This window comes from Pimephales promelas, chromosome 19, assembly GCF_988280905.1.
Source record: "Pimephales promelas chromosome 19, fPimPro1.hap1.1, whole genome shotgun sequence".
Classification (NCBI taxonomy): Eukaryota; Metazoa; Chordata; class Actinopteri; order Cypriniformes; family Leuciscidae; genus Pimephales; species Pimephales promelas.
This window is the reverse complement of record NC_142787.1, coordinates 18723196-18736807: the sequence shown is the minus strand read 5'-3', so window position 1 is coordinate 18736807 and position 13612 is coordinate 18723196. Positions and strand designations below refer to the sequence as shown.

At 37.3% G+C, this 13612-nt stretch overlaps 2 protein-coding genes across 2 annotated transcripts; one reads left to right on the top strand and one right to left on the bottom strand.

Annotated features, from left to right (window-relative positions):
* Nucleotides 1–1672: 1672 nt before the first annotated feature.
* On the bottom strand, nt 1673–5024 carry fut7 (fucosyltransferase 7 (alpha (1,3) fucosyltransferase)). The gene is given in 3 exon segments (XM_039668883.2): nt 1673–1790; nt 1792–2841; nt 4940–5024. Coding segments are annotated over 2 exon segments (1062 nt in total). The 5' UTR covers nt 2835–2841; nt 4940–5024; the 3' UTR covers nt 1673–1771.
* A 4485-nt stretch (nt 5025–9509) lies between these two features.
* Nucleotides 9510–13238, top strand: clic3 (CLIC family member 3). Its single transcript, XM_039668844.2, has 6 exons — nt 9510–9741; nt 10089–10198; nt 10391–10516; nt 11915–12021; nt 12262–12437; nt 12598–13238. The coding sequence occupies exons 1-6, from the start codon at nt 9706–9708 to the stop codon at nt 12760–12762; spliced, it is 720 nt and encodes a 239-aa protein (XP_039524778.1). The 5' UTR covers nt 9510–9705; the 3' UTR covers nt 12763–13238.
* The last annotated feature ends 374 nt before the right edge of the window (nt 13239–13612 follow it).

The window sequence follows — 13612 nt, the reverse complement described above, 5'->3', positions numbered from 1 at the left end:
TTATTTTTTTTTTATTGTTTTTATTTTTTTCCAATCACAATTTGGAGACATTCAGATGGTCCACAAAGAACATCAATCATTGTTCTTTTTCTCGTATTTGCACTCTCCCATCTCCAGTAGAAAATAATTCTGTGTAATCTCTTTTTATCAGGGTAATTATATAAGAAATTTGCTGCCAGTTTAAAAAGCCTCTGTGTGGAGGTCATGTGCCTTATCTTTTGGTGTTTGTATCATGCATGCTTATCCCTGTGCAATGTAAATGAAAGCCATATCTGATAATTTATTGAAATCCTGTTCTTCAGTTAACACAATATCTTCTGGGTAACAATTAAACCATTTCCATTGACAGTCAATTCTAGTTTGTTTTGGGAATATTAGCTTTTCTTATTGTTCTCCAAAGAACAAAGTTTTGCGTCTAGAACCGACAGTTTTTGTACCAAGTGTTGATCCAGCACCAAACCCTTTATCTTTATTCTTTACCAATGACTTTAAGCCAAAATATACCAATTTAAACTAATAACTCACTGCAAACAACAAAGAAAACTTTAAAACAAGTTTATTCTCATAACAAAAGGGCACATATATAAAAGTTTTTTAAACTATTTGGTAATCTATCTTTTTGCAATCTAGAATGTAACCAATGATTTTTATTTTTGTCCAACGCTGTATAGAGCTTGAATGGGCACAGCTTCAAAAGATATTGCAAGTATTTTTTTTAGGCTAAGTGTGTGTGACTATGGGTTTGCATTTAGCCTTTCTCACCCCCAAAACAGATCTGACCGACTTTCCATGCTTCAAGAATTCATGTGGAGGATATGCATGTTGACATGAGAGGAAACAGGGTTCTCACATTGCGGTTTCAGTTTGCCACCTTGGCCTCAGCAGCGTATAGATCACGTCAGTGACGTCAGAACTTCTGTTTAATGTACTGCAGGTGCACGCCAGCAATGTGCTTCATTCAAAGGTAGGCTACCGTGACTTCAAATAAACGATTGCCTCATGTAGGCTAACGTTTTCGCTTAGGACATGGTTTTGCATTCCAACTGTTCTTTTTTTGTCAAATACCCAATAGGCGCCTATTGTTCACCATAGACCTTATTTCTGGTGATTTAGCAAAAACCCATTCAAAAATCCCATAGACTTTAGAGCGAGAGAACTGAAAGTGCTAAAATGCTAACTCGCTTCCGCGTTTTGGCCTACAAAGTGACGTGATGACTTGCACCCTTGCACTCTAACAAATCAGTTACAAAAACAAAATGACAAAAATGATTTATTTATTTTTTTTATTAGATTTCATTTTCTATGACATACTGAAGCTTTTCTCGTATTCCAATAATTCCTGGGTGAGTCAATTGACCTGCGAGTGACCAAAGTGTTACTTTTTTATTTTATATTTTATTTTATATTTGTAGGCTATCTAACTCCACACTTATTCTCACACTACACAAGACTGTAAATTTTGTTTATATTTTGCATTTTCAAATTACAAATTACTTGTATTTAAATACATTTGATGAGTAGGTGTTTGCAATTACATACTTTTTGATGCATTTGTGCCCATCTTTATTTCTTTTCTTTTTTTTTTCTTTTTAAATGGCGCTTTTCACAATATAGATTTCATCAAAAAAACATAATTACAAACATCCACGATTTGTAGAGCTGATTAAGGTTAATTACTGATTGGTTAATTAATTTGAATATCCCCAGCTGAGCAAGCCAAGGCAACAGTGGCAAGGAACTGAAAAACTCCATCTCTGTGTGTCCTGTTACGTTACCATTTTCTCCAAGCTCAGATCCTCATAAACCTTTTGAGTTGGAAATTTTCCAAAGGTGGGACAGATATTGCACAATCTCTCTCTCCAGTCTGTATATAGTTTGACTGTATAGTCTTGTCGCCAGGTAAAATATGAACTATACTTCTTTGGATCTTTAGTTAGACCTCTCAGGTACTCAGCCAGGGCCTTAACAGACTTAAAATCATCCACATGGATGAAGGATTTAGAAGGCGCCACAGCTTCATAGTCTCTGCGTGGCGGGCCCAGCACCACAGGTACGGCCCCAGCCTGGAAGGCGTTTCTCCACAGTTTCTCTGTGATATAGTGCGGAGATATTGTGTTTTCAAAGGCTAGGTAGAAATAACAGCGGGAAATCGTTGGGAGCAGGGCCTCCTTTGGTAGTTTTTTTTTAGCGAAAAGGCCATACAATTGCACATTGAGGGTCTTGTTCAGCTCCTGGAAAACTGCACTCCTCCTGTGGCTTTTCTGGTAGTTACTAACCACCCAACAGGCTTCATAGCTCTTGTTTGTTGGGATAACAAAGTCTAGACCTGGTTTCTTCCTCTGTAACAGCTTCCCGTAGGGCACAGTGATGTCAGCATGAGGGTGATATGACATGGTGAGGTTGAAAAGGTTTTTGTATTGCGACAAGATGCCATTGTTTTGTGGTGCTTCTAACGAAAGCCATACCCACCTCTGTTTGGCGGGCCGATGGAGATTTACTGGAAGATGTTCTCTCCGCAGCTTCAGCTCACAGTTATGAAAGACTATCAGATCGGCGCTCTCGTTGAGACTGCGATTGTCCACTAGCACACATCCAGAGATGCCGTAGTCCCTCAGACACACGTTCCCCGCAAGGCTGTACCGGATACCGTACGGCCAGTGCCACAAAAGGATGGTGATATTGTTTGTGATTGACGTATTGCTGCCATTGAGCTGTTGTTTATCAACCAATAACAACACACTGTAGCCAACGAAGCTGATGGTCAGGAATACAATAATGAGAGTCTTGGCGAGTTTCTTTATCCATCTCCACATCCATCTTATGCTGGAGCCCATTATTATGCTGTGGAAGTAGCAGAACTAGATGTTAGTTTGTTTTTTTTCTTAAATTTTTGTTGGAGGTTATGCAAGAACTTAGTCTACAACTTGGGGTTTTGTCAGTCAGGATCCATGACATTTTTCCTTTCTGTAGATGACAAGTGGAGTGACCCATAGAGGGAGCATTTCTTCACTCAAGCAGAATCCTTGCATCTTTATCTTTATTGTGCTTTCTCTGTCTATTATTGAAGAAATTGTAATGCAAGTATTAATAACAATAATACTTTGTTACTTTATATGGCACCTTTCTGGGTACTCAAAGCGGTTTACGTGGATTGGGGAATCTCCTCAACCACCACCAATGTGCAGCATCCATGTGCAGCATCTGGTGGAGAGGAGACAGTGATGAAGCCACTCAGTATATGGGGATGATTAAGGCCATGATGGACAGAGGCCAAGGGGCAAATTTGGCCATGATGCCGGGGTTACACCCTACTCTTTTTCGAAATACATCCTATGGGATTTTTAATGACCACAAAGAATCAGGACCACGGTTTAACGTCTCATCCGAAGGATGGTGCTTTTTGACAGGCTGGTGCCCTCGTCGCTGTACTGACCCACACAGACCACAGGGTGAGCGCCCCCCTGCTGGCCTCATTAACACCTCTTCCCACAGCAACCTGATTTTCCACTGGTCTCCAGGGACCAGGCTCAGCCCTGCTTAGCTTCAATGGGCAACCAGTCTTGGGCTACAGGGTGATATGGCTGCTGGCAAGTGATGTTAAAGTTAAGACTTGCACTTCAGGAAGTAACACATTTTCACTATTTGCCAGAAGTGGCATCTCTGGACGCAAATGGTCTTTGTTTCCTGTTTACACTTCTGGGCTTCAGGGTCTATACGATTGCCCAACAATTGATTGAGTAATTGTGCAAAAAATATAAATTTTTAATCATACAAATAATATATAATTTTTTTGTTTACTTCTCATCTAATCATTAATGCTGTGTTTTTGGAGATATAAAGTACTTTTGTAGCCATATACCACATAATTCCTCAACTACATCATTAGCTTGCATATGAAATATTATTTTTATGATACATTGTATTTATGCTCTAGTACTAGGCCTTCATTTTTGTGTAAAAATCTTCAGATTTATGCCAGATTTTTATTTATTTATTTGACACGTGAAGAAAATATATTTAGTTTTTTTCACATTTCCCATTCATTTTAATGTGGGGTCATATCGACCCTGAAGACCAGAAGTGTAAACATTTTTTTTTTTTAAATACCTTCAGAACAACCGAATTAAGCCTAGTTTGTTTTGTGTGTGTATAGATAGATAATCAATGAAAATCACAAAATCTTATTCCACTGAGATGAAGGGAACCTTTTTATTTATTGAGTAAAAGTCAATTGGCAGTCGTAAAAAGTTATGCTATTCACACAGAGTTTTAATAGTGCTAGACACTTTTTGCAACAGGTAGCCTATAAATAGCAAAAAATAGCATCTACAACAAATAGTAATATTTGTATTGAAGCTAAAATATCAAAGCTGCGAGCTGCTTCCGTAGGCAAAAACAGAAGGCCTTTGTGACAAAAGAAATATATTAGAATTCACAGTACTCATGAATTAATAGGCAAAAAGTATCAAATGGATGACCAATTATTTATGGCGCATACTTTCCCACACTGGATGCTGGTAGGTCTTATATAATAATGGCAGCATGTTGAATGTAGTATGTCCACATTGACACACATTCATATATAATGAGGATATAGTGGTTGTGAAGTAATTACTTATTCAAAACAGTACTTCTTTAAGAGAGTATGCGATTTTGTGCTTAATTTTAATTACCAAAAAAGGTTTTAAATATTTTGTTTTAGTATTATTTGACAAATGTCTATTCTGAAATGTGTTTTAAATCATTCAGCTCAAGATAAAGACTCCTGTCACGCTATTAAACATTAAAGCTGTTGTGATGTTTTATCTCGATCATCAGATTAAGATTTTACAGTTCTGTAATGTAAGTATAAAAAGAAAGTATAAGACAAATGGATATGTGTAAAAATGCAGATGATCTAAAGAAAAACATAAGTGTGTTAAAGATGAAAGTGTCTTACCTGTGTCTTTGAGGAACGTGGCTTGTGGGGAAGACCACAGTTGTCGTGTCCTTCGAGAAACAAAGTGATGTGGGGGTTTGGTAATTTAATGATGGAGAGATTTGCGAAATTACTTATAGGAAACAAGAGCTTCCTGTTGAGATCATATGTTATATGTTTTTCCACCCTTTCACCTCATCTTCTCCTCCCATTTTTCATGTCCCCTTGATCCTTAAAGCACCTAACTTTAACATGCCACATCTGATTATTTACAGGTCAAGTTCGTAGAGTGTTACCTTCTAATAATTGGTCATTCTTTTTTTTTTCTTCTTCTTTTTTAAATGTGATGATCTTTGCTTTCACCATAAAATTGTAGAAGAGCAAGATATATGAAATGTGGTGCATTAGCTTTTGCCAATCAAGCATGTATCAGTGCATGTATCTGTGCTGTTATGTGGTTGTGGCTTCTGAATTGTACTGAGGGCACTGAAACACTACAGGAAAAGGAAGTGAGTGGTTTTGAAACTTCTCTCACACCTTCATCCTCTCCTGTGCCTTTTTAAATAGAGAAGTAAAAAGTTAACTGTTGCAAAAACTGTTTGTCGTCCCCCAAGAAAGAAATTAAAAGAAAGTAAGAACTCTTAAGTAAGAAATACGAGTAAATAAGAATGCAAGTGATATATGATGATATATGTATAATACATTTTACATTTTCCTATTATTTGGAATCTCATAAATTGTTGGTTAAAAGAGTCTTTCAAGAACATGAAAAGAGAGAGTCTAAAAGGCAAGAAAAGATTAGATAAAACACTTTCCACTTTCAATAGTGTTTTCAGAAGAATCTATAATCACTTAATCAAGCATTGCATCATATAGCCTACGTGATGAAAATAATAGCTTGAGCCCAGCATGACCTTATCAGCTGATGTTCCTTTTGGTAAACAATGTTGACCAATGCTTTCTTGCAATATTGTAGTCCACACAAAAAGTGTGTCGCCATTTCAAATCTCTGTGAAATGATTTATTCTGTGGAACACAAAAGTGCATTTTGTCCATCACTGAGAGTCAAATGTTGCTTTAGACTCCACTGCCTTTAATTACATGTCAAAAACACCTGAACATATCTTCAAAATGTCTTATTTTTTGCTCCACCGAAGAAAGAAGATCATACAAGTTTGAGATGGTCCTCACTGCAGAACATGAAATCCACGAGGAGGAGTCGGAAGATCCAACTCCTCCTACCTACCCAGCTCCACCCCCTGATCCCTAATCCCACCCCTTAACCTACCCAACTCCACCCCTCAGATCTGGATCCGACTCCGCCCCCTGGATCTTGTGTACTGCAATGAGGTGCTACTGACAAGCATAGACGTTGGAACAGGGGGGGCGGGAGGGGCGGCCGCCCCCCCTCGAATGGCCGCCCCCCTCCCCCGGCCGCCCCCTAAATTCACCTAAGCACGCACGGGCGTCAGTTTGAAATTTGCTGGGCACAGAGACACGTTCGGAAGTGCTGGGTACAAACTTGTCAAACTGTGCAGCCTTTCTATTCAACCCATACATAAATAAATCGATCCGCCAGATTTCATTTGACCGTTTGAATGGTCTAGTGGTAGCTCTTTTGCCCCAGAGTGCCAGAGGTTACGGGTTCTAATCCGGCCTTGGTACAGTTTTTTTTCTCTCTCTCATCAAAACAGAATATGTCCATCTGTGGTTACAGTCAATATCAAGCATAGGACACATTTATTTTGTGATTTTACCGGAATGAATAGAGTCTCCGACGTAAAGGCGATTAAAGTGCGCGTCCGAGTGAAGACTGCGCGCCACAGAGAACAAAGCCTACAACTGACAGCAGCGGCAACAAGCGTTCCTCTTGATTTTAAAAACAAAACATTTTAGCGCTAGATCTCTTATTTAAACGAACTAAATTAATGCTCTGCTTAACAGGATATGTTTTATTCATGTTTAAAACGTTTTATTTTCCGATATATGGTGACTCAAGCACTGATGGATCAGAAGCGGTCCATCAGTAGAGTCACCATATCGGAAAACATGGAATGAGTCAGACATAGCCCACAGTACTTCTGACTTATTATGTTTTTTAAAAGAATTTCGTTTTTATAAATTGTATTTAATTTTAATCAATTATTTTAATCAACAAGTTGACTGATAAATTCTCAGAAAATGGATTTAATACCAATATTTTGAAACGGTGCGTAATCCCCCCCCCCCCCCCCCCACCACCGGGAATTCCGCCCCCCCTCTCACAAAATAGTTCCAACGTCCCTGCTGACAAGTTTGGAACGTCATGCGTTTTCATTTTGTTTTCTCCGAATGTGCACTTTCGGTCACTCAGAGTTACATAACCCAAACTTAACACTAGATGGCAGTGGTGCTTTTTCAAAGAAAACGTGCAAAAATTACCCTTGAACTCTCATCATTGGATTGAGGTAGGCTATTCTTTTTTCTTTTTTTTTTTTTACAGTCTATGGTATATTCATTCACATCTATTAAAATGTATTGTGTGCTGTTTAAAAGTCTATAATGAAGTCATTGTAGGTTAATTCCAGGTGATTTATCAGATTAGTTCGTTTGTGTTTATTTTTACATTGGAGTGACAGAAATGAAGGTAGCCTATCACTGAACATAGTTCTAAACGCACTTCTTATTAACTAACCTAACGCATCCATTAACCACCAAGTACAATGCAAATTTCTACATGTTTAGATTATTGCCTGTGTGTGTGTGTGTGTGGTTCAGGTAGCCTACATCATGGAGACAAATTGTCCCCACAAAGATTACATAATTTAGTAGGAGAATAGGCCTATTATGTATAGTGAATGATATTATACCTTGAAATAGCTTTTTTCAATAAATAATACATACATTAATTGTTAATAATGTAATATTACTATAGGCTATATTAAGATCTTATAAAAACACGAAGAAGCGTTCAGAACATTTTTATTATTTTAATATGTATTTAATTTTTCTCCATGACATTAGATACAAAGTTGCCATATTGTGACAATATGATTATAATGTTTGGGTGATACCCTATTTTTTCCAGATTAAAACTGGTTCAGTTGAATTCATAACTAATAGTTAAATGACTCATACTTTTTTGAATAAAGACAGTGTGGTGATTCAGTACATTCATTCTCTGTATTAACATGTAGCAGGTTGTGCCTCAGATGCCAGTTATTAACAAAAGTCTACACACCCCCTGCCCTTAAAAGGATAGTTCACTTTGAAATGAATTTTTGACATGTTTTAGCTTACCTCAAGGGCATCCAAGATGTAGGTGTCTTTGTTTCCACAGTATTTTCAATTTTGATATTTTTAGGTCAAACCGTTCTTGTCTGTCTGTCATATATGGAGTCCACCTCAAATCATTAAGTTTAAACAGTATGTATTCAAATGAATGATTTGTCATACACTGTCAGAGTTTTGATGTCACACCTCATACTTCTCTCCTGAATATCCTCATTCTAACACACATTCCTCAGATCAAGGGTCAAAGCACTTCAACACTGATTGAGGCTACAGGAAATTAAAGTACCGTTACAGTTTTCATGGCACAAAATGGTTACCATACACTCTTAAAAGTGAGGCTTCCAAGAGTTAAGGTTTCAAGACAGAGATTTCACAGCAATGCCATATAGAAGAAAAAAAAAACATTTTGGGTTTCCCAAAGAACTATAATAATCTAAAGAACCCTTTTCCTCTAAAGAACCTTTTGTGCAATGGAAAGGTTCCATGGATGTTAAAGGTTCTTTATGGAACTATTTATGCCAATAATATTTAACCATAGACGATGTATGATACTTTTCATAGTTAGTCTAGTCCAAAAATGAAAATCTGTTATAATTTGCTCACTTATTTTTACACAAAATGTATCAGAATGTTAGTACTGCTCTTTTCCGCATCTTACATTTCAGTCTTATCACACAGCTTTTAGGGAAACTCAGAGAGTACAATGAATCATTTGTATAATTTTACCTTAATTTTTGAAATTTGGTTGCCGTTCACTTTTATTGTTAGCAAAAGAGTAGTGTGAACGTCCTGCCAAACATCTCCTCCTTTGGTCTTTGAAAGAAAAACAAAATCATGGCGTGGTTTCACAGACACATAGGGCTTAGATTAAGCCAGGATTAGGCCTTAGTTTAATTTAGACATTTAAGTAGCTTTTAAACGTCCCTTAGAAAAAAAAAAAACATTAATGGTGTGCTTCTCGAGACAAAACAATGATCAGTGCAAGTCAGTGCAAGTTTCTTTCAGTTAAAACAGCTCAAACATGCAATTTTAGCCTGGGACTAAGCCTTGTCTGTGAAACGGGGGGTACGTGTGTTTGGAACAACGTGACATTGTGTAAATGATGACAGATTCTTTTTTTATTTTTGGGTAATAAGATTACTAGACTGTAATAGACTGCACTGGGAGTGAATGATGGGACAAGCACTGAGCAGTTAAGGGAGAAACTCACAATGACTAAAGCAGCAGAGAATGAAGGAAGATACAGGTTGGACAGGTTCGGCCAGTGGGCTGGTATTCTGAACTCTCAAGACCGGTGGGGTGTGGTAGGAGTTTGGGTTCTAAAAGGAAATGATAGAAACTGCGCTTTGAGGGAGGAAGAAGAAAAGGAGCTGTTTTCACTGCTATCGATACAGTTTTAATTTTTCAGAGTTCAAAGGAGGAGACAGAAATCGTGGAAGGACTGCTATAAACTGACCTCATTCTCCTGAGATCCTGGGCAACTGAGACACCGAAGAAAGAGGAGGAGGTAGAGGATGGCAGAATCAGCAAAGATTGAACTTTTTGTCAAGGTCAGAGTTTAATTGCTTACTTCCAGATGTCACATATATGACAACTGTTGTCATTTCTTAAATATGTAAGACCTAAAAATGTGTCTCTTGTTTACTCGTATCTCACCCTTGCTCAAAATGGTTGTACTTCCAATCTTTCCTTACATAACCCTGTCAATTGTTTGAAATTCATTGATCTTGTTGAATTTAGGACTAACAAGGGTGAAATTACTTTAAGTAACAAAACCATGAACGTTTTGCTAATGTTTTAGTACTTTTTCAGGAAGCAATTCCATGTATCTTGATGTTCGTTAACTCATTTCCATCCTAGGAGTTTTAACACTTTACTTACTGAATGTTGTCTCTAGGCAAGCGATGATGGTGAAAGTGTTGGTAACTGCCCGTTTTGTCAGCGGCTCTTCATGATACTCTGGCTGAAGGGAGTCAATTTCACCCTCACCACAGTGGACATGAAGAGGTGAGAGATGCCGTTCTTCTTATTTCATATGGCTCAGTTTTTCTATTCAGGGCACATCCTAAAATCTTAGAAAAGGATTTTTGCCTTGTAGGAAGGGAAATACATTAGAACTGATTCAATAGTCTAGTCCCTGAAAATGTTTCATTACTATAACAAAATGTGTTGTTTTATTTATGTTTTCTTTCTTTGTAGAGCTCCAGAGGTACTAAAGGACCTGGCTCCAGGTTCTCAGCCCCCTTTCCTCATCTATAACGAAGAGGTCCGTACTGACACCAACAAGATCGAAGAGTTTCTGGAAGAGACCCTTGCGCCCCCACAGTGAGTATGGATTCATGACTGGTCCAAAGATGTCAAGCATTTTGCTAGTCAAATTCAGTGATGCATTACTTTTAAAAGTAATGCATTACAATATTGTTTTACTCCCTAAAAAAGTAACTAACTGCTTTACTTTGGGCTTGCTTTGTTTGTTTTGTAATAATAATAAAAAAGTTATTTTTTTTTTGCAAATGTAAAGGCTCTTTCACACTAAAAGTGAAATGAATAAGCCTCAGTTCGAAGGAAATGCAAATGTACGCATGTACAGTAGAGGGCGCAGCTCAAACAAAACTTTTCAGCTGTGCTTCCAATCTGAACTGCAGAAGAAAATGATTGAGTAGAAAGTTTAAAGGAGCTGTATGCAATACATTTATTTCAATTAATCATACATTTTCCCTGATATGTTACTAGACATTAAGAAATCATGTTCATTTAAAATACTTATATCACTGACAACAGTAGTCCGGCCAGGATATTGTTCAAAAGTCGCAGCCCTTGACTGATGTTGATATTGTCAAGTCGTGTTTTGTTCTGATGCGTCACCCTCCACTGATCTACCAATCACGGACTCAGTAGTGTTGCGGCATTCAGGTTGCCAGCTCTTCTCTAGTTACCACATGCTGCAGATACAAACGTTGTAACTTTGCGAAATTGTAACGCTGCGAAACCCCAAAAAACTCGATACGAATCCGAAATACTTTGTTACAAAGTCCGAAATAAATAATTAACAGCAAAAAACTCACTGTGTAGGACTCGTCACGTGCAATTGGAAGCTTCTTGTAGCAGCCAACATTCCTGCTGGAACCTGCAGCATATCTGGCAACCTTGACGTCATGGGGGAAGGCGGGGAAGGCAGGGATACCCCCTGATTTGAAAGTGATTGCAGTACCAGTTTTGGCCACAATCTTGCATACAGCTCCTTTAACACTCTCATTTGCAATAAAAGCTAAAATTGAAACACAAATATGATGTTTATCTAAAGTAATTTTTGCTTATTCGCATGATTGAATTGGATCATCAAAGGTCCGGAACAAAGACATTGGCTAATAAAGTGAGGTTAAATACATTAGTGTATGTGTTGTAAATTAACATTTAATTTTTGTTAAAAATTGTTTCTTAGTTATTGGACACTTAGGCCCTCTCAAGTCATAATCTGAATACGATGAACTTGTAATCACGACTTCAGAAGTGGGAAATAGGAAAGTAATGTGTTACTTTACTAGTTACTTGACAAAAGTAATCTGATTACTTAACTTGTGTTACTTGTTATGCATTAACCCCAACACTGGTCAAATTTGCTCCTAAAATATTGAAGAATTCCTGAAAGGAAATGTATCTTACTGATTGTTCAAAATTGACATGACATGAAATATAAAGGTTTGCACCGTTTTTGCATTGCAGCTATCCCAAGTTATGCTGCCGCTATAAGGAGTCTAACACGGCTGGAGATGACATCTTTCACAAATTCTCGGCTTACATCAAAAATCCCAATCCTGGGCTCAATGACAGTAAGGGTCACCCTTCTCTAAAGTTTTTTGGCCAGTGAACAGTGAAGTCTGTATCAGAAGGCATTAAAACTCAAGATATTAGCTTTAAGGCTTAATGTCATTTTGTGTTTGAAATATGGGGGCTGTCACCTCAAAATTGATATAAGACATAGATAGATGGTGAATGGATGGATGGATGGCCACAAAACATTGAAAATTTGTATTTGAATCTCAACACCTTAATGGTTGTGTACATTTCAGTGCTGGAGAAGAAATTTCTGAGGAGTTTGATGAAGTTGGATCAGTACCTGTTGTCTCCCCTTACTCATGAACTGGACCAGAATCCGGATTTAGCCCAATCCACAAGACATTACCTGGACGGAAATTCGCTCTCTCTTGCTGACTGCAACCTGCTTCCAAAATTACACATTGTCAAGGTTACTAATCTTTTTCTCATTTAGACAGCAATGTAGTAATATTGTAGTGCTCATAAAACAGTGTACTGCTGTTTACTGTAAGTGAAATCACTTCCTCTACACTAAGTCTTCAATTAAACCTTCATCTATTTAAAATTGAAATATTTTGCTGACTTTGTAGGTAGTTTGCAAGAAGTACCGTGGTTTTGAGATCCCTAGAGAGCTAAAAGGCCTGACAAAGTACTTGGACAAAGCGTACAAAGAAGATGTGTTCCACCTCACCTGCCCCAAAGACAAGGAGATCCTGCTTGCCTACCATTCAGTGGCCAAATATCTCAACAAGTAGAACTGGACTTCAAAAGAGGAGGAGGACAAAGATTGTGTGGAATTTATTGTACATTTTTAAATATATGTCTAATGCCCCAAACTGCCTTTATTATGAATGTATTCCTAATGGGGACTTTAAAAAAATCTGAATATATTGGTGGAGGTTGTTTTCATTATTTTTTTCATTTGTGAATATCAGATGCCTGCCTTGCTTGTTCCTGCCATTTTTTTTTGTATTTAAATGTATATTTGTCTGTGGTTTTGATGGATTACTTTTGTTTGATAGCCAGAAACGTCCGTGAATGTTGTGTTTGAAGGCCGTGTGAAATGAGACATGTAATTGGTCTGAAATTCTATCTACCCCATGAGAAAAAAGAAGACAAAGCACTAGACAACCTCTACAGTGATGTTATTGATGTCAAATTTTAATGTTTGTAAGGAATGTCCAGTATGTATAAAAGAGCTTGCTAACAAATAAAAATTGTATGGAAGAAAGGTGCTCTGTTTGATTGAATTTGGTCAAGCTAGCTAAACAGAAATGTACACTGAATCGACACACACACAAAATAAGTAGCCTAATATTATGGGGAAGTTATGCATACATGCATACTTCCTCAAAATATGTATACAGTGTTCTGGCTGCAAATCATTTTTTATTTGCATTTCATGTATGTCATACAGATATTGTATAATATTTTAAATAAACAAACAACAACGGTATCAGAGCATGTAATATTTCAATATTATGTGACTAATTAAAATGTAATTTAACTATTAATTAAATTATTTTTTTATTATACACTCTGAAAAATGCTGGGTTGTTTTAACCCAAATTTGGGTCAAATATGGACAAACCCAAATTTGGGTTA

Excerpts from the sequence above, each read along its gene's own strand:
- clic3 (XM_039668844.2), top strand. The coding sequence starts at position 9,706 with ATGGCAGAATCAGCAAAGATTGAACTTTTTGTCAAG. Across the intron at positions 9,742-10,088 it reads AGATTGAACTTTTTGTCAAG|GCAAGCGATGATGGTGAAAG; the intron begins GTCAGAGTTTAA and ends TGTTGTCTCTAG. Across the intron at positions 12,438-12,597 it reads CAAAATTACACATTGTCAAG|GTAGTTTGCAAGAAGTACCG; the intron begins GTTACTAATCTT and ends CTGACTTTGTAG.